The sequence below is a fragment of the Pelobates fuscus genome, chromosome 7 (assembly GCF_036172605.1).
Source record: "Pelobates fuscus isolate aPelFus1 chromosome 7, aPelFus1.pri, whole genome shotgun sequence".
Taxonomy (NCBI): domain Eukaryota; kingdom Metazoa; phylum Chordata; class Amphibia; order Anura; family Pelobatidae; genus Pelobates; species Pelobates fuscus.
The window spans coordinates 141,604,461-141,631,585 of record NC_086323.1 but is presented as its reverse complement, the minus strand read 5'-3'; the positions used below and the strand labels follow the sequence as shown (position 1 = coordinate 141,631,585).

Here is a 27,125-nt window from a genome sequence, read left to right as displayed (position 1 = left end):
GGTTATAAGCCTTTATTGGCTGTCTAGCTCCAGCAAGCTGTGTGTGGTGGTGTCAGACACCAAATTTGCACAGAAAAAGCCACCCAGAATTCTTGTTCAGAGCTGGCTAATGACACCCTTAAATTTTGATCTTTCACTTGTTTATTTGTTAACTTTCACCTGTTTCAGTTGATATTGATTGCCATACTTAATGGAGCTATCTGCTAAACAGTGTACTAATTTGGTATCCTGAATGATCAAAATTAAAGGGTTACTCCATCCACCATAACCACTTAAGGGATTTGAACTGGTCATGGTGGTAGGAGTCTGGATGTGCAGTGTACATCTAGACCTATTTTAAATTTTGTGCTGGGAGCTAGTTACACTCCCAGCACACATGACTTAGGCAGACCAGAACTCTGTTCTTGACTGCCTAATGTCAATTCTGTACATATTTTACGTCTGTTGTCAGAGCACAGGGCACACTTTCGACAGATGTAAAAATCTTTCCCTTTGAAGACAGATGCTGACAGCTGCTTCCTCAAAATAAGGCTGCCAGGTAGAGACTCCACCGGGTGCCTGTCTAATGGGGCACCCCGTCGGCCTTTAGAGACAACTTGTATCTGATGCCAACAGACTGATAGGATGCAATGGGGGGGTGGGGGGGGGGGGGGCTGGTAGCTTGTATTGTGGGAGTGTTTATCGCTCCCTGGAGTGGATCAGAGTGTTGCCACTGGTTACCATGGCAATGCTTTGATTCTTCACCAGTGTCTGACCAGGGAACACAGCCTGCACCATGCAGGGTATGGCATCAGCTGCGGCTATCTCTGGCCCACTAGGGTTCAAATTTATCGTTTTCATACGTTTTCCTGGCACTATAGTGCCCTGAGGGTGCCCCCACCCTCAGGGACCCCCTCCCGCCGGGCTCTGGGATGAGGAAAGGGTTAAAACTTACCTTTATACCAGCGCGGGGCGGGGAGCTCTCCTCCTCCTCTCCACCTCCGATCCTCCCTTTCGGCTGAATGCGCATGCGCGGCAAGAGCTGCGCGCACATTCAGCCGGTCTCATAGGAAAGCATTTACAATGCTTTCCTATGGACGCTTGCGTGCTCTCACTGTGATTTTCACAGTGAGAATCACGCAAGCGCCTCTAGCGGCTGTCAGTGAGACAGCCACTAGAGGATTTGGAGGCTGGATTAACCCTATTATAAACATAGCAGTTTCTCTGAAACTGCTATGTTTATAAAAAAAAAGGGTTAATCCTAGAGGGACCTGGCACCCAAACCACTTCATTAAGCTGAAGTGGTCTGGGTGCCTAGAGTGGTCCTTTAAGGTAAGCAAGAGGGAAGGAGGATTAAAATTTATATTTTTAATAAGTTTTTTTGTTTTTTTTTATCATACCCACAAACATCTACAACCCCTAACCCCATACTCTACAGTTCTTGCCCCCCCACTTCATTATAGCTGACCAGGCACCCCATATACCTCTAAACTAAAGACCCTGCCCACTCCCTACACTTCAGGCCTTATCCCCTTCTACACTACTCTCCTCGGGCCTCACTGCTGTAGTCTTCGAGTCGCGAGGCCAGAACGCTCCGCCGCGCGGCCTGAATGGTATGCTCGTCTTTGGTCCTGCAAACGGCTCCCTCTGCTGGTTCACGGGCTGAACTGCAGCTCCTTGATAAAATTATTCCCATGACATCATGCCCTTAAAGAGACTGCGTCATCTAGGCGACCCCATGCTGTTTGTGATCGCAGAGATTACATGGATCAATGGGAACTCTTCTGGACCTATTTAAGGCCTGTTCTAACTTTTACTCATTGCCCTATCATGGTTTCTGTTCTGATACATGTTAGTGCTATATATAAGTCTCTCTTGTTGTATTCCTGTTATTGACCTTGGCTCGTATTTGACTTGTGATTTCTGGTATCCTGACCTCGGCTTTGTATTTTGACTTGTGATTTCTGGTATCCTGAATCGGCTTCGTATATACTCTGTGTATTTCTGTATTCCTGACCTGGGCTTACCTTGACCTTGTTTCTTGCTGTTTTAATAAATGAAATCCGGCCATTGTAAGGCTCGGTAATACGTCTTTTGGATCCACTCTTGTGGGTTTTCACTTTCCTGTGTGTTGGGGTAAGACTCCCATGACATTATCTCACTCTACACTACACCCTTTACCCTCTACAGCCCTAACCCCCTTGCACTATAGCCCTATATACTATCATTTACTGCAGTGAACAAAAGCTAAACTGTCACTTGCTTTTCCACTTTAAAACAACATATTGCCGCAGTCAGTGATACAATGGGATGTTGAGTTCTATCTGGAAACTGCTACTGTAAATGGTCACCTGTTCTGCACCTGCATCTTTCCCAAGAACACCCTTATCGTCATCACATTAACGTTTTATTTATTTAATGGTTACACAGTTAATAGGTATAAGCTACAAGAGTCAAATCAATCACTGACATTAAAATGATTCCAAAAAGGAAATAAGATAATATGGCATATATAAGGTTCCCAGACCAACTTATTCAATAACAACGGGCATAACATATATTCTCCAAGGAGATACAATGAGAACATTAATATTCTGTCTGCTTCTTATCGGAGTCCTGGCGACTGGTAATAATCATCTCTGTTAAAAATACTATGGGATTCTAAAATGAGTTAAGGGAGCATATACGATGCATTTGATTAGAATCAAAATGTAATGTACTTTTATTTATATGTAGTATTCATGTATATTGACTGTTACAATATAGGTTGTGTTCACAGTTATTTATTTAAATAGTACTGCTGGGTTAATTCTCTAATGTGTGTACTGTCAGGAATTCAACGTGAATGTAACATTTTTGGACAAAATAGCCAACTTAAAACATTGCTGAATTGAAGAAGTTTTCCATTTAGTTGTTTTTTGTTGTTTTTTGCCTAAAATGTTAAATGTATAATTTATTATTATTATTATTTTATTATTTATATAGCGCCATCAGATTCCGTAGCGCTGTACAATGGGTGGACTAACAGACATGTAATTGTAACCAGACAACTGGACGTACAGGGACAGAGGGGTTGAGAGCCCTGCTCAATATGCTGACATGCTAGAGTGAGTGGGGTATAGTGACACAAAGGGTAAAAGTAGGTGTATGAAGTAGGTTGTTAGAAAAGTATTCACTGAGGGCTTAGTAGGTAATTTTTGAAGGTTACAGGTGGGGGATAAAAACCCACTAACAGTTTAAATGAAAGGCTTTCTTGAAGAAGTGAGTTTTCAATGATTTTTTGGATGAGTGGAGACTGGGTGAAAGTCTTATGGAGAAGGGAAGGGCGTTCCACAGAAGAGATGCAGCCCTGGAGAAATCTTGAAGGCACGCATCAGAGATGGGAGTACGGACAGAGGATAGACGTAGGTCTTTGGCAGAGCGTAGGGGCCTCGATGGGCATACTTGTGTATTAGGGAGGATAGGTAGGTTGGAGCAGCATTATGTAGGGTCTTGTAAGCAAGCATCAGAATCTTAAATTGAGCCCTATATTTAACTGGAAGCCAATGCAGGGAATGACAGATCGGGGAGGCGTGGGAGGTGCGAGTGGACTGGAAAATGAGCCTCCCCGCCGTATTCATTATCGATTGCAGCAGTGCAATCTGGGAACACGTAAGACCACTGAGAAGGGGATTGCAGTAGTCAAGGTGAGAAAGAACAACAGCATGGACCAGAACCTTAGCTGCATCCGGGGTTAAATAGAGGCGGATGCGAGCTATGTTTTTTGAGATGGAAGCGACAGGATTTGGCGATAGATTGGACATGAGGGGTGAAGGAGAGGTTAGAGTCAAAAATAACACTCAACATCATTCAACCTTTAGTGAATAACCTTCAACAAATGTTCTATTACATTCTAAACAGACTGACTTTAAAGATAAAATATCCTAAAAAACGCCTTTGGGAGCTAGATCACTCACCTCTGAAATTGCCGAGGTAAGCATAATAGTATTGAAGAACAGATCATTTAGGTGATGTGGGTTCTGTCTCTTGAATTAACAAGGTTATTCACTAAAAGTGAGAATTGCTGAGAATTCAAAGTACATTTATGCCAAAATAGTAAGATTATAACATTTCCATTAGTCCTTTTTTTTGCTATTTTGCCCTTGTGGTGGGAATCCAGTCTCCTGTACTGCAAGCAAATGTTAATCTCCTTTGGGTTTATCTTTTTATTTATTTATTTGAATATTATGAAATTCATATTAATAAAACCAGAAATCAGTACCTGCTAAATATGCAGAATTTATCTACCGGTAATTATCCGCATTGAGGATGGTCTTAGATATAAAAGATCCCCCATTTACGTCACAAAGTAGATCTGAAAATTAACTAAAATCAGCTGGAACCAGGCCAACAATTATTATCTGACTCTTGCCACATATTGTGATTCAGCATAGCATATGTGACAGGCCAAACTTCTTCAAATTGAGTTTCTTGTTAGCAAAATGGAGTTTGCAAATTGTAGCACAACTTCAAAGAAATACTAGAACATTTGAAATGTATTATTACAGCCCTAATTTTTGAATTCGCTTTGAATTCACTTTGAATTCTTGGCAAATCACACTTTAGTGAATACTCCTGTTAGATTCTTCTCCTTTGTAAAGTGTGGTTATTCTCTAAATTGGGTACTCTGGGGAACTGATAATGGAAATGGAAATTTTAGCACAAAATATTAGTTTGGAAATTGCAGATGTAGCAAATGAGTTTATTAAAAAAACTGTGAATTGTGATGAATTCATTGTCAGATATACAAATTGCTGGCTGCAAGGGCCGGGCCAGGCCGTCGAACCAACTGGCAGCCATGAGCTTTAGCTCCGGACTCGAGCACGTGAAAGTGGCACAAAAAGTGGGTGCAGACCATTCCAAAGATGACTTCTCTGCAGTCACTGAGAAGAGCATAACCCCAGCTCCAGAATGATACCCGCAAGTCACCAATGCACGCCGGGTGAGCAGGTGCTGACATCCCCGGCCTACTCACGGCTGGGAGCCTGGACGCATGCAGCATTTGAGTGGGGCCGGTGGCGTGAGAGAGCCCTATAGTGGGTACCCCAAGTGAGAGACTGACACCGCAGGAGCAGTGCTTTTTCGGCAACGCGGCCCTGCTCCCCCCACCCCCCCCCACCCCTCATGGCTGGTGGGGGTTATCCCGGCCTCATGGTGATGGCCCTCATGGCGACGGGAGTCCCCGCACTGTTCCCAAGCCGATCACCTGCACTGGCAAAGGCTTCCCAAAGAACAGCCCACCAGAAGATATGAACAGACAGACATAAATGCTGGCACGGAGGAGACTATTCACCTCCATTGAGAGGCTCTCAAATGCAGCTCAGAGGACCCGGACAGCTGCTGACCTGCGGAAGTATCCCCCGGGCGGCCTACCCCCTGGAGCAGTAAAGGACCCTGCATCTGGTTTTGTAGGGGGCCCAGAGAAGATTGTCCCTGGCGCTGTGAGTCCTGTAGGACTGAGGAACACAGACCCTCCAGTACCCCAGTTTTAAGTGTGAGGCCGGCGCTGGGTGAGACACGTGCGTCCAAGTGCTTCATGGAAGCATATGTGGTGCTGGGGAGGTGCAGGATACAGTTGGTGCATAGACTTTTGGTGGGGGGTCCGGTGGACTGGACTTTGAGTGCCCACGGTGCCACAGAACGCTACGCTGGAGCATCAGATTTAACCCTGGGATGACAGATGGAGGACCAGCATCCCAAAGGTCCTACGAAAGCAAGCATGGGAACAGTTCCCTTGAACTAAAAAGGACACTGCTTAACCTTAGACACACTGTGCAGCGATAGTATCTGATATGTTCTTATTCTCTCAGACGAGACTCGACCTTTCGTTTCTTATCACTGTATGCAGCAAATACAATATCTCTCATTATGCCCATACAGCTTACTTATGAGTGCAGTCATTGTCACTAGCCTTGAGTACCCTGGCGCTTAACCATGTCATGTTTATTAAGTTTGAAACCTATAATTTATGTTCATATGGTTTAACCACAGTGCAAGATCCACAGAATAAATTACATATGGTAGAATGCCTACACGTGCTTGGATTATTTTTTATTCTTTAGAAATTGCTGTTGACGTGTCATTTATTTAAGCATTTCCTTCTATATTACTGTCCCTTTAAGGAGACACAAAACAAGCTTACTTATGCACATGTCCCTCCTGTTTTATAGCCTCCATTAGCCTTAATTTACAGACAAAACAGTAACCGTGTAACCAAATGGTGATTCGACCCCTAAAACCTAACCCTAGCAACTTCACTTATGTAATGCAAAAAAAAAACATAATTAGAGCCCTCCCCTAGGATATATGAATAATAAAAAAGAACAACAAACAGAATTAATCAGAACGTGGATGATGATAATTGAAATATACAAATAGATAGTGAAGATAGCCTGTACTAAGTAATGGAGCAAAAGGTGAGGATTGGCTATTCGTGGCTGCAATGGCATGGATGGGACAAAGTAAGTGATCTGATGTTGAGGATAGATAATACCATGCCATTAAGTGGACAGTAAAGGTGGTTTATACAAAACTATGATTTAGATGTTTAGGTTAGATCATAAAAAAGCCACAACATTGACAGTGAAGTTAAGTGTATAAAGGCAAAAAAATTGAGATAGTTACTGTGGAATACACATACACAGAGGGAAACATGATGAGTATAGTGACATAAATGTTGATAACAAGACACCTCAATGAAAAGTTACGTACATTTCATAAATCATGAAAAGAGGAGTTAGCGTAGAAAGAACATAACATACATAGACGCATGCCAAGGACATCATGAAATTCCTGAATGAGGACATTAATACAATGATTCTAGTGTACACAAGGTCAGGATGTTTGGTGAGAAAATCAATATAGAAATCCGATATCTCCAATGGCTGCTCTCATATTGGTGGCTGACAATGCTGGTAGTAGTCATGGATCAAAAGAGGGTAACCAGGTTCACTCTACAACAAGGAGAAACAGTAACAGCCCTCCATCACCTTCCTCTATGGACCAAAGCAGAATATCTCTTGGCTGTATAATTTTTAATCTTTCAATATATTGTTTCTAGACTTTAGACTTTAGAAAAACAGACTTTTCTAAAATTAGAATATGTGTAAAGGAGTCATTATCAGACTGGAGCAATTTAAATGGAGTCCAAGAGAAATGGGATTATTTAAAAGTTGCACTACTGAAGGCAACAGAAAATTGCATTAGGCTTGTCAGTAAAAGCAAAAAAATCAAGAAGCCACTGTGGTACTCCGCAGATGTGGCCAAAATAGTAAAAAACAAAAAGTTAGCATTTAGTAATTATAAAAAAACCCAGAGTGAGGAAGACAGAATGATCTATAAGATTAGGCAGAAAGAGGCTAAGCAAGTTATAAGAGCTTCCAAATCACACACAGAAGAGAAAATAGCACAGTCAATAAAAAAGGGGGACAAAACTTTTTTTAGATACATAAACGAGAAAAGAAAAGTAAAACAAGGATTAGTTAGATTAAAAACAAAAGAAGGAAGGTATGTAGAAGAGGATAAATGTCTAGCTGACTGCCTCAATGAATATTTTTGTTCGGTATTTACAGATGAAAATGAAGGAAAGGGACCTCAGTTAAGAAAAAGGATAAATGAGTAATTTATTACACGTGAGTTTACAGAGGAAGAGGTTCTATTTCAACTGTCAAAAGTAAAGACAAATAAGTCAATGGGACCTGATGGAATACACCCAAAGCTATTAAAAGAGCTTAGTGGTGTACTAGCAAAACCATTAACATATTTATTTAACCAATAATTGATAACAGGAGTAGTCCCAGAAGATTGGAAGTTGGCGAATGTTGTGCCCATTCACAAGAAAGGTAATAGGGAGGAGTCGGGCAACTATAAGCCAGTAAGCCTTACTTCAGTAGTGGGGAAAGTGATGGAAACCATGTTAAAGGATAGGATTGTTGAACATCTAAAAACACATGGATTTCAAGATTAGAGACAACATGGTTTTACTTCAGGGAGATCAGGGAGAAAACAAAAACCTGGGTAACTCTTAACTTGTTTTGTTTTTTTTACCATTCATTTGCGTTGTGCTGTGATTCATAATTGTGTAAATATTAAATTTAAGGTGCTTTAGATTGACTAATTTCTGGGTTTCTTAGCTTTGTTAAATAATTATTCAGTATTTGGTATCCTGATCCAGTTTTCATCTCCTTGATGGTTTTCACCTAAATTTAACAAAAATATGGACATGTAATGCCCATGGAACCTTTTTGGGGTTGCCCTCATAGTTACTCTGGCAGTAGGTGGAGTGGGTTAAAAGGACGTGTTGGATATGTTTAGGATCGGATGTGTTTATTTAAATAGGTGAAAAGTAAATGTCATGTAAATGATGTCATGGTATTGGTAACATCATTCAATTATGTTAATCTATTTATCATTCATTATATAATAGTCCAGGCCCAAAGAAGCTTTGTAACAGCGTTTCTGGACAATGTAGATAGGACAGCATCTACATTTCAACTCTATCTTGTGACATATGACAAGCCAGCTATAGCTTCTGTATCTGTACTGAACCCAAGCTTCCAGAAGACAGTGTTTATTGAAAGGGACAGCAGCTCTCTGGTGACCCTCGATTATCAGTACATGATTTATGAGAAGCAAGTATCTTCCAAAGCAGTGTTGGTGACATCGGACGAAGATATCTCGGTTTTTGGGTTTTATAAATCATCTGGCACTGCTGATGCCATGACCTGTCTTCCAGAAGAGGACTTAGGAACAGAATATTATATATTTACCTCTGGAGCAGGGCACGCCAATCAATTTGCCATTGCTAATGGAAGATATGAGAATGTTATTGTGGAGATCACTGTCTCTGGATCTCTACAGTATAATGGGTTGTATTATGGAAACTCTGACACTTTCTCAGTAGTTCTCAACTACCAACAAGTCATTCAGTTCCAAAGTTCCACAGATCTAACAGGCACCAGAATTGTATCTTCCGTACCAGTTGCGGTTATTAGTGGCAACAAGTGCTTCACTGGAATTAATTCGCTCTGCGATGTTCTAGTTGAACAACTATACCCGGTGGAAAACTGGGGTCGGTTCTTTGCTGTGTTCCCTTTGTTGGATCACACTCGAGATATCATCGATATAATTTCGGCAAATCCAAATACCACAGTGACCGTTGAGGACCCTCGGAAAACCACCCAGTATAATCTACAGCAAGGGTCCCATGTTCGACTAAAATTGGCAGACAGAATAATTGTGAATTCTTCTGAACCCATAATGATTTCCTATCTCTTACAAGAAAGCATACCTGGACTGGTCACAGACTATGACCCATTTTTTTTAACCGTTCCACCACTCTTTTTAGCTAGGAAATACTATAAATTTGTTACACAGGATAAATATTACAACTTCCTCTTGATAGTATCCCAGGCACCTTCCTTGTCTGACTTCTATCTTGATCACCAACCTATGAGCTTTCAGAACGTCTCGATGACAGAGTTACATGGAATTAAAGGCTGGGAAGTCTCACTGGGTAAATTAAGTGGACAACATGAAATTTACCATGAGTCGCTAGAATTTGTGATTTACGTTTATGGAATTGAAACCTACATTTCTTATGGATATACAGTTGGCCAAGAATCAAGATATCCAGGTAATTAAACTTTTGCTTTAACTGGGAAATAGGCGAACTGAAAAACTATCTGTCATCTGTATGTGTTCTCAATGCTAGTAATCTTTAAAGGGGAACTGTCACTTGTCTGCAATTTATACCATTGAATAAAACTTTGAAAATCACCCATAACTTGTGTTGCCCGTTTTTTTTCACGAGATGCTCCATTTTCTTTTAAGTTTGTATTAAAATGTTATCAAATGACATCTCAATCCAGTCCAGACAAGGCGAAGTCAGGACAAATATCACAAATGCAATCTCTCCTTGCCTCTGTATACTGTCTCTGTGCTGACTGCAGGGGGTGAGAAGGTGAAGCTGCCAAGTTGCAGGGTAAAAAAGTGTGCATTTCTATATTTAATGTTATTTTTCACACCTCGCAAATATTTATTTCTTAAATAAAAGAAAATTCGGGAAAGTGGCAGTTCCCCTTTAAAGTGACATTAAAATGTGTAGAAAACTAGACACCAAAAAACAGTATGTGAATTACAATACAAACAAAAAAACCTCTATAGCAAGGGTGCACAAAAGGTAGTTCCCCAGAAGTTTTAAAACTACAGTTTCCATGATGCTTTGTCCTTCTACAGGCCTTCTAAAGGCATGCAAAGCATCATGGGAGTTGTAGTTCCAAAACAAATGGGGATCTACCTTTTGGGCACCGCTGCTCTATAGCTTCTTATCTACCAAATTTTAGCCCTTCGAAAACAACAAATCTATATCAAATTCTAGCCATGTGTTAATTTGTTTGTTTTTCCCCATTTCATAATGTGTGTAATTTCCAGCTAATTTTAGTGTAACAAAGTGATTACTTACTTTATCAGGAAATGCTTAACTTCCTTTTTCTTACAGCTATGTAACTTACGGTAACTGGTTGGTTTTTTTATGCGATGTGCAGCATTGACAGCAGCAATCATACAAAATAGCCCATAGCAGAGAATTAAACCTTGTTCTCTTGAGCTATTACACAAAAGTTGCCATTCATCTTTGCAGAAAAGAGTATTTACCTTCCAGAAAAAGTCTGGCAATTAAGTTCAGCAAATTGATATTTCACTGCAGTCTCTCTTCGCATTTTTCTCATCCTGATTGAGGGAATTTGCTGGCTACAGACAATCTTTATTTTTAAACCTTGTGAAATATTGGGAGGTATGGAAGCAGGGCAGGTATTGGCATGGATGTAGGGTCTGGAACAGTGGCAGGGTGGCATGCCTTCCAAAATTGGAGACATGTCAACGTGGCCAGGCTGACATGTGAGTGTGCTAGCCATTCACCTTAAAGGATCCACACGCGCAGTGCGTTTTTTAAAACGCTTTTTATGGGCAGAAAAGACAGGTTCATATCATGCTTAATGACAACCTCACAAGGTGTATATTGGGAAGTGCTCTTATTGGGGACTTTTTTTGATCTCCCCTGAAGTAGGACACCAGAAAACAAACCTAGGAAGGCAGGACAAGGTACCAAAAGTTTAACTTTACTACCAAATCCAGAAAAGTTGGGGGTATGAGGCCTAAAGGTTTTCTGCTGCAGTAATCTAGAAAAAATGTTTCACATATAACTAGTGTTGGCTTAATATAATGTGTTTTTTTTTTTAAATGGGAGAGTTGAAGGACGAACGACTAAAAGTGTATGTAAAAAAACATTTTACAGGAAACATTGTAGATACATGGAATAGCCTTCCAGTAGATATAGCATAACCTAAAACATTAAAGGAATTGAAGAGCTTATAGAATGTACATCAGGCTATAAATTAAAATACCGTAAGTAAAATATGATCTCTTAGCACAATGTATAAATACTCCAAGCCAGACAAGAATTTAATTATCCAAAAAATCTTTATTAAGAAAGAAAACATTTAGACCTCACCTAAACAAATATTTTTTTATGAGTTGTTACTCAGTGCCCTTGGATATAATGAGCCCATACAAATGTATACTGGGCCAACACAAAGTGCTCTGTGGTGACCTGTTCATTAACAGAAGTGTACAAGGTCATCATTTGAGACATGCATAATTCAGTTTTTTTTGGCTGACAAACTGACTTCAAAAGAGCAAGTGAATTCTTCTATCACCCGAGCAAAGTCAAAATTTTGACAATGTTTATGTTTTTGATTTTCTTTACATAATTACATGTTGATAAAATATTCGGGTTCATCTAGTTAAACCTTCTACAGATTTTTGTTTATGTTGCTTTTCCAAAAAAGCAAAAATAAACAGTTTGATATGCTTTCCAATTTTGTCACACAATAATTTTTCCTGACTGGCAATCAGATTCATTCTTGGATCAACAAAATGTTACCCCATGAACAGCAGTACTAATTCAGTTTAGCTTACTATATTAGTGTTTCACCAATTTTACCAATATTGCAAATTATATGACACCATTTTTTGTTATCCATTTTACCTGTAAGTGCCCCAAAAAATTAGATGTTTTTTTTCTGTCATCTAACCTTATATATATGATCAGATCCGCCGTCACCACAACCAACCAAGGAGCCAGGAGATTCGGAAGCCCTTACATGTCTCTCTGACGGAGCTGTGTATCAGTTACATATGGGTTTGCTAGTTGATGCCGACCTTTCTGCTGATGACATTCACCTTGAAGATCCTTCATGTAAGGCTGAAAAGGATGGAAGCTTTGCTGTCATTAAAATACCGTTTAACCGATGTGGATCTAAAGTTCTAGTAAGATTTGATTTATTAAAATTGACCTTTTATTTTAAACAACATATTCATTACTTTAGAAATCTTCACATATTTACAAAAATACACTGTTATGGTTTTCTTTTAATTGCGCAGTTTAATAAATGAATAAATAAATACATATTAAACTATTAGAAAAGAAGGGGAGCGGTCAAGGATAGGGGTTTAGTGTAACACCCTCATCCCGTACCTAACCCACACAAAAAAATATCTCTTCAGTTGGTTCTCGTACTGCCAATCCATCCCCGTTTGGAACTAGTGTGGTATGCTTTATTATTAACTATCTATTATTGAGCATCTCACTCAGGGCTGTTCCCCCTCATATCAGGCTACACTGTTTAATTTGTCCTAGTACTTTTTAGAGTTGCTAATAAAGTTCTTTTGCTCTTTATTATTAAGATCTTATTGGAGTGGATTGGTAGCTTAACCTTGTGGTCACTTTCTATTCAAGTGACACCTTTGGTTCTCTACTATTTACTATACAGTTGAAAGAAAAAGTATGTGAACCATTTGGAATGATATGGATTTCTGCACAAATTGGTCATAAAATGTGATCTGATCATCATCTAAGTCACAACAATAGACAGTCACAGTCTGCTTAACCCCTTAAGGACACATGACATGTGTGACATGTCATGATTCCCTTTTATTCCAGAAGTTTGGTCCTTAAAGGGTTAAACTAATAACACACAAAGTGAAATGTTGCCATGTTTTTATTGAACACACCATGTAAACATTCACAGTGCAGGTGTAAAAAGTATGTGAACCCTTGGATTTAATAACTGGTTGAACCTCCTTTGGCAGCAATAACTTCAACCAAACGTTTCCTGTAGTTGCAGATCAGACGTGCACAACGGTCAGGAGTAATTCTTGACCATTCCTCTTTACAGAACTGTTTCAGTTCAGCAATATTCTTGGGATGTCTGGTGTGAATCGCTTTCTTGAGGTCATGCCACAGCATCTCAATCGTGTTGAGGTCAGGACTCTGACTGGGCCACTTCAGAAGGTGTATTTACCTCTGTTTAAGCCATTCTGTTGTTGATTTACTTCTTTGGGTCATTGTCCTGTTGCAACACCCATCTTCTGTTGAGCTTCAGCTGGTAGACAAATGGCATTAAGTTCTCCTGCAAAATGTTTTGATAAACTTGTGAATTCATTTTTCCTTCGATGATAGCAATCCGTCCAGGCCCTGACGCAGCAAAGCAACCCCAAACCATGATGCCCCCACCACCATACTTCACAGTTGGGATGAGGTTTTAATGTTGGTGTGCTGTGCCTCTTTTTCGCCACACATAGTGTTGTGTGTTTCTTCCAAACAACTCAACTTTGGTTTCATCTGTCCACAGAATATTTTGCCAGTACTGCTGTGGAACATCCAGGTGCTCTTGTGCAAACTGTAAACATGCAGCAATGTTTTGTTTGGACAGCAGTGGCTTCCTCTGTGGTATCCTCCCATGAAATCCATTCTTGTTTAGTGTTTTACGTATTGTAGATTCGCTAACAGGGATGTTAGCATTTGCCAGTGACTTTTGTAAGTCTTTAGCTGACACTCTAGGATTCTTCTTCACCTCATTGAGCAGTCTGCGCTGTGCTCTTGCAGTCATCTTTACAGGACAGCCAGTCCTAGGGAGAGTAGCAGCAGTGCTGAACTTTCTCCATTTATAGACAATTTGTCTTACCGTGGACTGATGAACAGCAAGGCTTTTGGAGATACTTTTATAATCCTTTCCAGCTTTATGCAAGTTAACAATTCTTAATCGTAGGTCTTCTGAGAGATCTTTTGTGCGAGGCATCATTCACATCAGGCAATGCTTCTTGTGAAAAGCAAACCCAGAACTGGTGTGTGTGTTTTATAGGGCAGGGCAGCTGTAACCAACACCTCCAATCTCATCTCATTGATTGGACTCCAGTTGGCTGACATCTCACTCCAATTAGCTCTTGGAGATGTCATTAGTCTAGGGGTTCACATACTTTTTCCACCTGCACTGTGAATGTTTACATGGTGTGTTCAATAAAAACATGGCAACATTTCATTCTTTGTGTGTTATTAGTTTAAGCAGACTGTGATTGTCTATTGTTGTGACTTAGATGATGATCAGATCACATTTTATGACCAATTTGTGCAGAAATCCATATCATTCCAAAGGGTACTTTTTCTTGCAACTGTATTAAACTATTACACTATATCCAGTAGTTACTAATAATATACTACCTATTTAGAACATTGAGAGTATATTCGCTGATGTCTACAGGAGGCATTATATTATCACAGAGTTCTCAAAATAAAATTATGATTGTCATGTTAACTGCTTTATCTTTAAAACACATTAAAAAGAAAATGAAGGGGGAGCCTGGCGGAGCCTGACCAGTGAGCAGAGAAGACGTGCTCTGCAATAGCTCCTGTTATACAGGCACAAAAACGGAGGATTAAACGGGCTAAAGTGCTCTCACCCTCCTGCAAGTGGGCCCATTAGACTGGGGAGACCGCCCTGAACCCTGAGACACCGAAACTGGCACCTGTGATAACCGGGCACCGCATTGGCAGAATGGGGCCTACCGTGGGAGGCGGCGGAGAAAGGCGTCCGCTTTCCCGCCAATCGCACACAGCCACTAGTACACTTGGAACCCTCTCTCCCCCCCCCCCCCCCGATGGACCGGTGGGGGCCATCCCAGTCCCTGCCAGATGGGGAACCCCACGCCCGGCACCCTCCGACTAAGCCTGCGAGCTCTTCAAGCAATGCAGGGGTGGGGGCCTCCAACATGGCGGTGTCAGGATCATCATTGTGCTTTGCACAATATTGTGTATTTGGGTCTGGCTGGGATCGAACCTGAGTTTCCTGCATCCCAGTCAGGATCCTTACATTGGGCTCCACGCATCTTTGACTGTTTCTAGATGTTCTTGGTATCCTGTAGTCTGAGCCTGTTTGCCTGGGATTCGCACACCTGTTCCTGGTTCCATGATCATTGGCTAAGTCTTCCTATTTAAACCCCGCAAGTCTGGTTCTCGTTGTCAGATCGTGTTTCCTGTTCCGTTTGGTTTCACTGCTGTTCATCTGACTCCTGGTTTTGATCCCCTGCTCGTCTACTGTTTTTGCCTGATTGCCGCCAGCCCTGACTTCTGATTCTGTTACCGACTACTCTTCTGGATTTCCCTTGTCTGTACTGCGTTCCAGAAAGCACTGGTTATTTCAGCCCCAGTGCACTGTGTCACAGCCTTGGGGATTTCTGTCCTGAGTCCCCTCGGTCTGTGCCGAATTGCAAAGGGTGCCTTAACTCTGCCTGCCGGACTCCCACTCCAGGTAAGATCCCTGACAGTACGATCTGACCAAATGGAGTCTGCAGAGTTGAGGATTACCGTTGCAGCCTTGACCCAGCAAGTTTCCCAGCTCACCCAGGCTTTGCAGGGCTTACAGCAGGAGCTGGCTTCCCTTAAAGGGAGAGTAACATATGACTCTGGACTATCTGAACCGCTGGTTGCTCTACCTGAGAAATTTTCTGGGATCCGGTCTAAGTTTGATACCTTCAAGGTTGACTGCGAGGTCCTGTTCTCCTTGAGACCACTCACCTATGCCACAGATGTCATTAAAGTGAGGACAGCAATTACCTTATTGTCGGGGCACCTTAAGATTTGGGCCCACCAATTGTTACTCACCAAAAGCCCAGTCCTGGATTCCTGGGAGTCCTTTATTCGGTCCCTGGGGTTACAATGCAACAAGACACAAAAATCCTATGTACATAGAACACCTACTGTTGCTTCACATATATTGCAACCCGGACTGGAAATGGATTACACCACTCCTTTTACTCGGACTGATGTTACAACTAACCCTACCACTCCCAAGTCTCCTGAAACGCCTGAAACATCCTATACATCTGGCAGGGAGACGGAGGAACCCATGGAGATTGGACTGGTTAGGTTCCGTCAGTCATCTCAAGAAAGGGCAAGAAGGGTGGCGCATGGACTGTGCTATTATTGTGGGGAGATGGGGCATTTAATCTCTTTTTGTCCCATTCGTCCTTCTAGGCCTCAGGTTCTCCGTCTGGGCACTACTCCGGCATATCCTATGAGACCTGTCTGCCAACATGCTGCCTGTCCTTGCTTGACCACTTTGACCAATCCTCAGCCTTCTACAGTTGTTGCCCCTGAGGTTGTGCTGGAATCAGTTACGAAAGAACCTGAGATCTCTATTTCCACTAATGAGTCTGCTTCTAAGAAGGCAAGCACCACAACCACTACAAGTCCTGTCAAGGAAGTCCCTCCTGCTGGCTGTACCTATGCCTCTAATGGGACTCTAGTCCGGAAGGAGGACTTGCAAGATTTTGAGAAGGCTCTAATAGCTATGACCTCCACTCCTACAAGTACTACTAAAACCAAGAAGTAACCTCCTGGGTCGTGCTTGCCTTCCTCTTCTCGCCTACGGCGTCTTTGAAGGGGGGGTAATGTCAGGATCATCATTGTGCTTTGCACAATATTGTGTATTTGGGTCTGGCTGGGATCGAACCTGAGTTTCCTGCATCCCAGTCAGGATCCTTACATTGGGCTCCACGCATCTTTGACTGTTTCTAGATGTTCTTGGTATCCTGTAGTCTGAGCCTGTTTGCCTGGGATTCGCACACCTGTTCCTGGTTCCATGATCATTGGCTGAGTCTTCCTATTTAAACCCCGCAAGTCTGGTTCTCGTTGTCAGATCGTGTTTCCTGTTCCGTTTGGTTTCACTGCTGTTCATCTGACTCCTGGTTTTGATCCCCTGCTCGTCTACTGTTTTTGCCTGATTGCCGCCAGCCCTGACTTCTGATTCTGTTACCGACTACTCTTCTGGATTTCCCTTGTCTGTACTGCGTTCCAGGAAGCACTGGTTATTTCAGCCCCAGTGCACTGTGTCACAGCCTTGGGGATTTCTGTCCTGAGTCCCCTCGGTCTGTGCCGAATTGCAAAGGGTGCCTTAACTCTGCCTGCCGGACTCCCACTCCAGGTAAGATCCCTGACAGGCGGAAGCTTGTAAATCAGCACTGCAAACAAGTCACAAGCCTACCAGGTCGGACACTTCATTCCGGTCCCCGCTGGGAGAAGTGACCCACACGCAACCAAGAGGACAAGCCGTAAGAGCAGTCCTGCAGACACGTGACCAAGTCAACATGGTGGAGAAGGCATAGCTCCCACATTCCAGGGACAAACTCGCCCGACTGGACAAACACTTTCGGGAATTCTGGCGGCAACTACGAAGCAAACTATGCCCACCCGCACCACCACAGCGCAGGGAAGCCCTGAAACATAGCCGCACGATCAAAACGGCACAACCACTGGGGGTGGACCGGAGAGGTGAGAGCCGGATGACACAGAAGACCCCCTTGGGCCCAGCGATCTCACAAAAGCCTGTCCTGTCCACTTATGGCCCACCCAGGCTGAAGGCAAAGCTGGGCGCAACCCCGAGACATCGCCCACACTGGTGGAGGGCTCGTCGTCGCACTCAGCGGCCGACCACCTGCACCCCCCGCCACTCCCAAAGGGAGAGAGCTCTGGCCCCTCATGAAAGCCAGGTCCGTGGACCTAAGATGTCGGCCCTGCTACTGGCCCGGGGCAGGGGGATGGACTTACCTTGCTCTGTCCGAGCCGCCAACTCCAATCTCGGCCAGGCTTCCTGCGACATCCACCGCGAACAGAGGAATGCCGCACCACTGTCTAACAACTGGGCAAAGCCCAAGGGACTTACCCGGAGAGCAAAGTCCAACCATAATGGACTATACACGTATGTACTACAGATGCCCATCCAGGGAATCGGCTGACTCTCTGACTCTGTGAGATAGCTGCTGGCCAAGACAGGTCACCGACCAGGGACTTTGACTACAGAATGCTGACCAGCGCTTTAACGGCATAAAAGTGTACATGTTTTGTTTTAGTTTAGGCTTGTGGCCCACCTATGCTACATACCTTTTCAATGTAATAACTTGCAGTCGACTAGCAAACTAATGCAGAGTATATGATAATTTAGCATGTTACCTACTGTTTATAACCAGCAAATACCATGCCTAGGAATTATTCATGTATAAAAATAATCTATTTCTACATTCTATAAACGTAAATACCCAGTGGTTACTACAAAGCTAATCATAGATAAGCACTTTATATAACTTTAAAAAATCATTTAATTACTTAGCTCATGTCTTGAATAGCAGTCAGACGTGACCAGATAGCAACCACCTCTCCTATTAATATAATCTTAGTCGATCATAAGCATTATCTAGTTTATTATAAAAAAGTGCAGCCTTATATGTCACGTAATGTCTAATCTACAACTGTTATGCATTAAGTGTTCTCACTTGTTTTATTTACTTTTACTCTAACAACATAATCGTCTAAGCTGGTTAAAATTATAAAAAATGTGCAAATTTTGATGCCACTACCTAACGTGTGTTAATCTTGCAATACGCTGTTGTGGCGTATGTTGATATCTTGTACCCACCTGCACAACATAAATAAAGAATAAAAAAAAAAAAAAGAAAAGAAAATGAAGCATTACATGAAAAGGGGCTAAACAAATTATATGTGTTTTTCATTGTTTTATTAAGTGGTGTAAGTTCTATAAAAATTATGTAATACTTATGAAATATTGTATCTAACTACTCCCTGCACACATAGAGGCTGTTTCCCCTTCCCTGTCCCTCTGTGTCTCACCTTGTCTCTGTGCCTCTCTTCCTCATTCCCTCCATATCTCTCTCCTTTACCGCTTCTTTTTTCTGTTTGTATCTCTCTATCTCTCTCCCTCCCTCTCTGGCTCTCCTCCTTGAGGTCTCTCTGGCATTCCTTCATTCTGTATTTCTCTCTCAGACAACACCACACACAATCACACTCGGCCAGCCACACAGAATCACATACATGCAACTACATGCATATCACACTTAGCCCCCCCCCCCCCCCCCCCCCGCATAATCGCACACAGCCTCACATGCATTTCACATAGGTGTATTGCTTTGGGAGGAGCTACAAAGAGCAGCGTGGATGGGCAACAAGGATATCTCTCTTTAATTCTTGCTCCAGAGGTTCCCAGTTATGCCCCTAAAACATAGTTTAATTGTATAAAATTCTTGACACATTTTGTTATTAGCTGTGTCAAGAAGCAATTTAATTGATTTACAATTCCCGCACCCCAACACCTTTCTTCTGGATTCAATCTTTTATAAGAAGACCAATGTCCTTATCTCCTATGGGCGAATTTGGGCAAGTACTAATAACCAAAGAATAAGTATCCAGTACAATATAATGATATCACCTATAAATGAATATTTATATGAAATTACCAACAATGACCACTTACGGGTGCACTAGCATTATAATATATTAGTATGGTCAATAATCATGCAAATCGCGTGTTAAACTATGCAGTCATTTCTGACACCATTGTTGCTTAGGGATTATCATGCCTAGGTTAGAAACAAGACAGAATTATTTTCTCTGCAATAATAATTAGGGAAAAAATAAAAACCCGATAGGTCTTAGAACAAAACAAAAAGTCATTAGAATCATCCTCTAGAAAAGAGAAATAATATAATTTACAATAGGTTAATTTATGTTTAGTAAATATTTAGTATTGCAGAGTTCAGTATGGCTGTGGTAATTATTTCCAATGATTATTGGTTATATCTGTTTTTCTACTTAAAACACATGACAGCACTTGACGTGTAACTGCAAATGTTTGTTGCTTTTGTTTCTACAGAATGAAGATGGGAAAACATTATATGTAAACACCGTCTATGGAACAATCCCAGATACCAGCATCCATCGTATCGAAGTCCCTGTCATATGTGGAATGGAGACCAATGAAACACTGGGGTTTAGCTTCCATCCTAAAGTCACTGATGTGGTTGCTGAAGGTCATTACAATATTTCATTGAAACTTTACCAAAGTGAGGAATTTGATGATCCAATTTTATCATATCCCTATGAGATTGAACTAAATGGCAAACTCTATGTGGGGTTTAAGGTGGAATCAGAAGATGAGGACCTACAAATATTGGTAGAAGACTGCAGATCTGCTCCATCACTGGAGAACAATGCACAAAACTATCATCTCATTCGACATGGGTAATGCATAAAGTGACCTGAGTTTCTCATTGTACAGCTTTTTTGAAATCATTTGTAAGGTTATTACTCACATTTTAACAGAAGCAAACAACATTCTGTTCGGTGCAATTGTATGAAATTGGCAGTTCACATTGACACGCAACTATGTCACAGAAATCAGATATACTTCTTATTATAAATATACTGTCCCATTCGCTAAATCATAGCCATCCATAAAACCCACTAAACTCCTCTAATAACCTTGGAATAAAGTATATGATTTTATGCGATCGTATCTTTCCCATGAGGTATTATCATAGAACTGCGTGCCTCTGGCTTCTGACTTAAATGCTTTTTACGTCAGTACGTTTGATCTATTGTGCAATAGACAATATGTGTTACCATATTACTGCCTTTATTCTAGTCTGAGAATTGGACATTTTTGGTGGCATGACTTTCATCTGTTTAATAACTGCAGTTGCCTCTTGTATCACACATGACCAATTTATTTGGACAGTGACATACTACACTATACGTTTTCCTTTTTTTTTATTCTCCCTGCTTTTTTTATATGTATATATATATATATATATTTTAAATTCTTTATTTTTGACTCAGGTCATGGTTTCAGCATAAAAAGTCAAATTGTAACGAAGAGATAATAAAGAAAGGCAACAAATGCATATCATCAAACTTTTGCAATATTGTATAACAGACATGTGGATTTGCTTATAGTGGCCATGGGCCATGAGCTGAGGGAATTTTATTTTGGGTAGTAGGAGTCAGCGTTAATTCGGAAGCCTGGTGCTATGGTCTTATAGCCGGTGGGTCCGGCTTCGCTATAGGCTTTTAGGCTGATTGAGCTACTAACATATTGGTGTTGATATGGTCCTGTTACCAAGCTAGGGTAGCAAGGGAGGGAGCATGATGTCTGGTGTGTGGGCTGTTAAATAGCATGCTCCCGTTTTGAAGTAAACCCATTACCCCGGGGAGAGGGGGGGGAGGGACATTCTAACTACTTGCGAACAAGGATAGTGGAGAAAGAAGAGTCCCGGTTGCCAGAAATGGCTTGCCTGTGGAACCAGAGGGGTTGAGGGGTAAGCCTCACGTGGCTTTGAATCCCGAAGCACCCCTGGTGCCGGTCGTTGTAGATGTTCCCACTCCAGTCCGTAGGTGGGGTGAACGGTGTCGCTGTCAGTGGGTTACTCGTTGTTGGCTGTGCCACTGGGTGGGTTAGTCCCTCGATGGATAGGGTGTCCTGTTGTAGCCCCAGGAGATCTCTGGCCCCTTGCATGTCGTGGACCTTATGTGAAGTGTCTCCATGGTGGATCAAAAGGTAGGGGATTCTATGTAGGCGACGGAGAGCCGTGAAGGGTTTCATTGTGCGGCGCCAGGCCAGAGTCGGCCCCGATAGATCCACATAGAATGAGAGCTGTCGATCCTTAAACACATATGGCGTCTTGGTTCTTGTCGCTTGGAGGACCGCTGACCTGTCACCGTGGCTCAGGAAGCGCACCAGGAGGTCTATCGATGCTGTAGCTGGGGCTTTAGCTGGGTGTGGGAGGTGGAACACCCCCCCTAGGGCTATCTCTTTGGCCTGTTTTGAGGGTAAGCTGTCAGCAGGCGCCATATAGAAACATAGAATGTGACAACAGATAAGAACCATTCGGCCCATCTAGTCTGCCCAATTTTCTAAATACTTTCATTAGTCCCTGGCCTTATCTTATAGTTAGGATAGCCTTATGCCTATCCCACGCATGCTTAAACTCCTTTACTGTGTTAACCTCTACCATTTCAGCTGGAAGGTTATTCCATGCATCCATCTACTAATAATACTTCCTGATATTATTTTTAAACCTCTGCCCCTCTAATTTAAGACTATGTCCTCTTGTTGTGGTAGTTTTTCTTCTTTTAAATATGGTCTCCTCCTTTATTGTGTTGATTCCCTTTATGTATTTAAATGTTTCTATCATATTCCCCCTGTCTCGTCTTTCCTCCAAGCTATACATGTTAAGATCCTTTAACCTTTCCTGGTAAGTTTTATCCTGCAATCCATGAACCAGTTTAGTAGCCCTTCTCTGAACTCTCTCTAAAGTATCAATATCCTTCTGAAGATATAGTCTCCAATACTGCGTACAATACTCCAAGTGAGGTCTCACCAGTGTTCTGTACAATGCCATGAGCACTTCCCTCTTTCTACTGCTAATACATCTCCCTATACAACCAAGTACTTAGGACTGTGTCAAATATTCTGTACTCTGCCCTTGGGTTTTTACGTCCAAGATGCATTATTTTTCACTTATCCACACTAAATGTTAGTTGCCACATCTCTGACCATTTTTCAAGTTTACCTAAATCATTTGCCTTATCCCTCCTGGAACATCAAGTATCATATGAAGTGCGGCACCTCCCTCTCCGGTATCTCCTCACCGATGCCCCTGATTTTGAGGTTCAGGCTTCTCATCTGATCTTCCAGTTCTGCGAACTGCTAGGCTGTTGTGTGAGTCAGTTGTTGCAGATCTTGCACAGCTTTGCGTAGCCGCGCTGTGTCTTGTGTGTTTCAGCGGGAGTCTGCTTCCAGCGTATTCAGGCGGCCTGTCAGGACTTGCAAATCTCCACAGATCTGGGCTTGTATGGTGAGTTGAAGCCCCGCTAGCAGTTCTTTCGTCACTGCTGTGGTCATGGGAGATGTGTCTGCCTGAGGATGAGTCTTGAGAGGAGCTGTCAAGATGGGTGAGCGGTGTAGTTCAGCCTCGCTTGGGAAATCGTCCGATAGTTCGGAGTAGTCGTCAGCATAGTCAGCCATGTTTGTGCCTGTATTGTTGCAGGCCTGCCGCCATAGGTCCCCAATAGTGCGCTCAGCCAGGGCTTGTCGGGCTTGGCCTTTTTAGTTTTTCAGCCCATCTCTTCACTCCTCGTTAGCTGTGCTGGTGGGTGCACTTTGTAAGGGTTTTGTGCCTTGTTAGAGGGTTTAGTGTAGTTGTTTGGTCCGGAGCTTCAGTTGCATGCGGCCATTCAGGTCTGTGGTTTGGCTCCGCCCACTTTTATTTATATATATATATATATATATACATATTTTAAGGACACTTTAGGCGCTGGACCACTCCTTGTACGTTCATCTGTTTGTAGACGGAACGAGGGACCCCGGCTCCGGTGATTTAGCTGCCGTTTTGACTGTTCCAGTTATTGCTTAGAGCTGAATACCCTTTAGCTTTTTCATTACCTTTAAGCCAAACTATTTGAGACAGAATTAAAGAACACTCATTTAACAATATCAGGGGCAGGTAGAAATCCAGTCAATATTATCCACAACACGGACCAAAAGATACTCGAATGGTAACTGGATTATCATAATATACTGATTACTAATAAAAGAAGAGAAGACGTTATAATGGATCTTTGAATCCATTCTGATACAATAAATGCTACAGTTTATAGTGGTTATGATGCAAGAACCCTGTTCTTACACTTTCCACTTTTAAATGTATGCTTTTCTATTCTTCTATAATCATACACTCTACCTCCACATTCTAGCTTTTGATTTTTTTTACAGCAAATAAGATTTATGATGCTTAGAATGTCCCTTTAAGCATTTAACTCCAAATGTAATTTGCATTCCCTTTAGCAATGAACCAGCAGTGTGGCCTTCTGTACATGATATTGATACATGTAAATGTTTTATTATAAAATTTGAACTCAACCTATTATTTAATATTTTATATCCAGGTGTCCTGTGGACTCTACTGTGCATCAATATTCGGATTTGGATCAGAGAGAGAAGCATTTCCGCATACACATGTTTAAGTTTGACGATTCCTCGGAGGTGTACCTGGCCTGTAATGTCATCATCTGTCATAATAGTACTTCTCCGAACCGCTGCTCTCAATTCTGTGCTAGTCACAGGCATAGACGAAGTGTACGCAACGACAATGTCCAGCTGGGTTCAGCCATGTTATCACAAGGGCCAATCACATTTAAACAAGGTATTCTGGATATCCCTGATTTCAATTTATACATACGTACATTCCTTTTTGGGTGGAGATATAGCTGATTAGTGCCCACATTTTTACACACAGTGCATGCTGCCTGGTTGGGGTTATCTAGCTGACGACAAATAAACAACCACTCATAGTGTCTCTATAGTACAATACTAAACTTGACAAAATTACATAAAAAATTTAGTGTCTTGTGCACTGGAATGTAAGACGCAGCAATTTTTGTAGAAACTACAAGGTTTCCATCACAAAACTAAACACACATCGAGTGGCTGTCTTCTAGATAGCCAATAGTGGTGCTTCCACAGGAACAACTTGGTCATGAGTCCAAAGCAGCTCATAGTAAAGCATTAAATACAATGCTGTGTGATGAGAAGCATATGGATGTGCTATCCACACGTGCGCATGCTCAATGAGAAGCATTGGATTGACCATCAAAGAGAAATACGAATGACATCGCGAGAGGAGGTTTGCGGCAGCGTCTAGGTAGTCTTGGCACTGCTATGAAGGTAAGCAAAAACCTTTTTTTTTGTTTATTCTAGCCAATGGGGTGAGGACCTAAAACTAATCACGCACTAAAACACTATGAGTTTGTTTTCCTAATGCTATAGTGTGGTTCTTTAAATATGTTGTTCAGGTAATAGAATAGATGCAGCCATGGAGTTACCATTTAAATTGTTTCAATTGATTTCTGTTTTTGTGAAGCGAGCTTTGGTCTGGGATACTCTCTCATACATACTACACATTACTATGAATTTTACTGTTGTGCAGCTCTGGGATACTTTTTCATATACCCTACACGGTTTTGTTGCTCTGGAGGTTTTATGGTACAATTATATACAAGTCACATAACACCTTGCACATTGCTGTATGAATTGTTGCTGGGGAGCTCTGTGATATACATACCTCATAACTGTCCCTATTTAGGATGGACAGTCCCTATCTATTTTCGGCATAAATCCCTCTGTCTCTCTTTTCTATTCTGATGTCCCTTTTTCTTGGAGTTTCATATTGTTGGTGTGTCTGAGTGTATAGCAGAGTTCAACTTCCACAGCAATAATACTCCCAGTGATGTGTCCTTGAACTACAACAAATGTTTGTACACCTCGGTCTGTGTGATTGGGATACACTGATCTTCTTATTGATATACACTACATATACTACTGTGAGTTGTATTGTTGAGAATATCTGTGAAATTCACACTGTTCATTACTATAAGTTTTATTACACACCACAAACCAGATGAGTTTTATTGCTGTGAAAGTCTGTGAAACTCATACACATGGCAAAATACTGTAATATAACCGTGCGTGCAGCTCTGTGATACATTCCTACATAATGCACATTACAGTAAGCTTTATTGTTGTGGAGCTTTCTGATACCAGCATACACACTGCACATTTCTCTAACTTTTACTGCTGTGGAGCTCTGGGATACATTCACACATAACACAAATTATTGTGAGATTTGCTGGTGTGGAACTGTGACACACTCATCCACAATGCCCTTAACATTAAATTTCATTGTAGTGAATATATGTGATATAGACAATTCCTATTATGTTTTTTATTGATATAGAGCTATTTTATACAGAAATACACACAGCACACAAGCCTTGATTAAATAAGCTTCCCAAATTATTCAACTCTGTTTATAAAACTTTCCAAGTAATTTATCCGCAGAAGTCACCAATAAAGTCTATGGGAATTTTGGTTTAAAAATATAATAATTTGGATAGTTTTTCTAACAGTATTGAATCATTTTGGAAACATATTAAATCAAGGCTGCAGTTTGCAAAGTGTTATTTCATGTCTAATTGAATGTACTTGTAGACATTTGTAAAAAATGCCCCATTGTGACGTAAACGTTTCCATTTGCAGGAGATAACATCCCACATGCAGAAATTCTCTCAGATAAACGGGATCTTTACACATTCCCTTCCACTGTGTTGATGGGCCTACTGTGCACTGTAGGGATACTGTCAGCTGCCATCCTAATACTTCAAAGACGTTACTACAAAGTCCGAGAATATACTCTGCTGCGGAACAGCATCAACTGACATGTGGATATTTTGATCAAAAAGCATCGGACACCTTTGACATTATCGTCTCATTAAATTTCCTTGAGAAACTGATTTGTGGTTTTATTTCTAATTATTATATTTTTCAAACTTTGGAATACATATAAAGCTTATTTAAAGTTTTAGCTAGGCCCTTTAAACCCCTTAAGGACACATGACATGTGTGACATGTCATGATTCCCTTTTATTCCAGAAGTTTGGTCCTTAAGGGGTTAAACCCCCACATAGCTGTGCTTTGTGTGTTAAATAATGCTAGATTATTCACTCACCTGAGACAACCCATACAGCTGTGATAGCTAACATTTATTATTACCTGCTAATGCAGAGTGTGTTTCCTCAATCGCTGGATAAGCATCAATGGCTTGTAGGGGCATGTCTACTAAATATCTAACACTCGCGACTGGGCGGTCCTTGCTGCCAAATAGCTAGAATAACCCCATCCCATGGTAATGAGGCCTGTGAAATAACGGGTGTGAACAATTTCTAGCTTTTACAGCCTGGACACTTAGTCCACAGTTAGTGGATAACTCAGTCAGACTTGTGGTGTTCACAAACTTGTGCCTCACTGTGCCCAGTGAGAAATTTTGATTCAGCCAAAGCAAGTATTTTCAGAATTTCATATTCTGAA

At 41.6% G+C, this 27,125-nt stretch overlaps 1 protein-coding gene across 1 annotated transcript; it reads left to right on the top strand.

Moving 5' to 3' along the window:
- Positions 1-8,704: 8,704 nt before the first annotated feature.
- Positions 8,705-26,509, top strand: LOC134568842 (uncharacterized). The gene is made up of 5 exons (XM_063427529.1): positions 8,705-9,652; positions 12,128-12,345; positions 20,076-20,443; positions 24,149-24,405; positions 26,298-26,509. The coding sequence occupies exons 1-5, from the start codon at positions 8,737-8,739 to the stop codon at positions 26,474-26,476; spliced, it is 1,938 nt and encodes a 645-aa protein (XP_063283599.1). The 5' UTR covers positions 8,705-8,736; the 3' UTR covers positions 26,477-26,509.
- Positions 26,510-27,125: the final 616 nt, after the last annotated feature.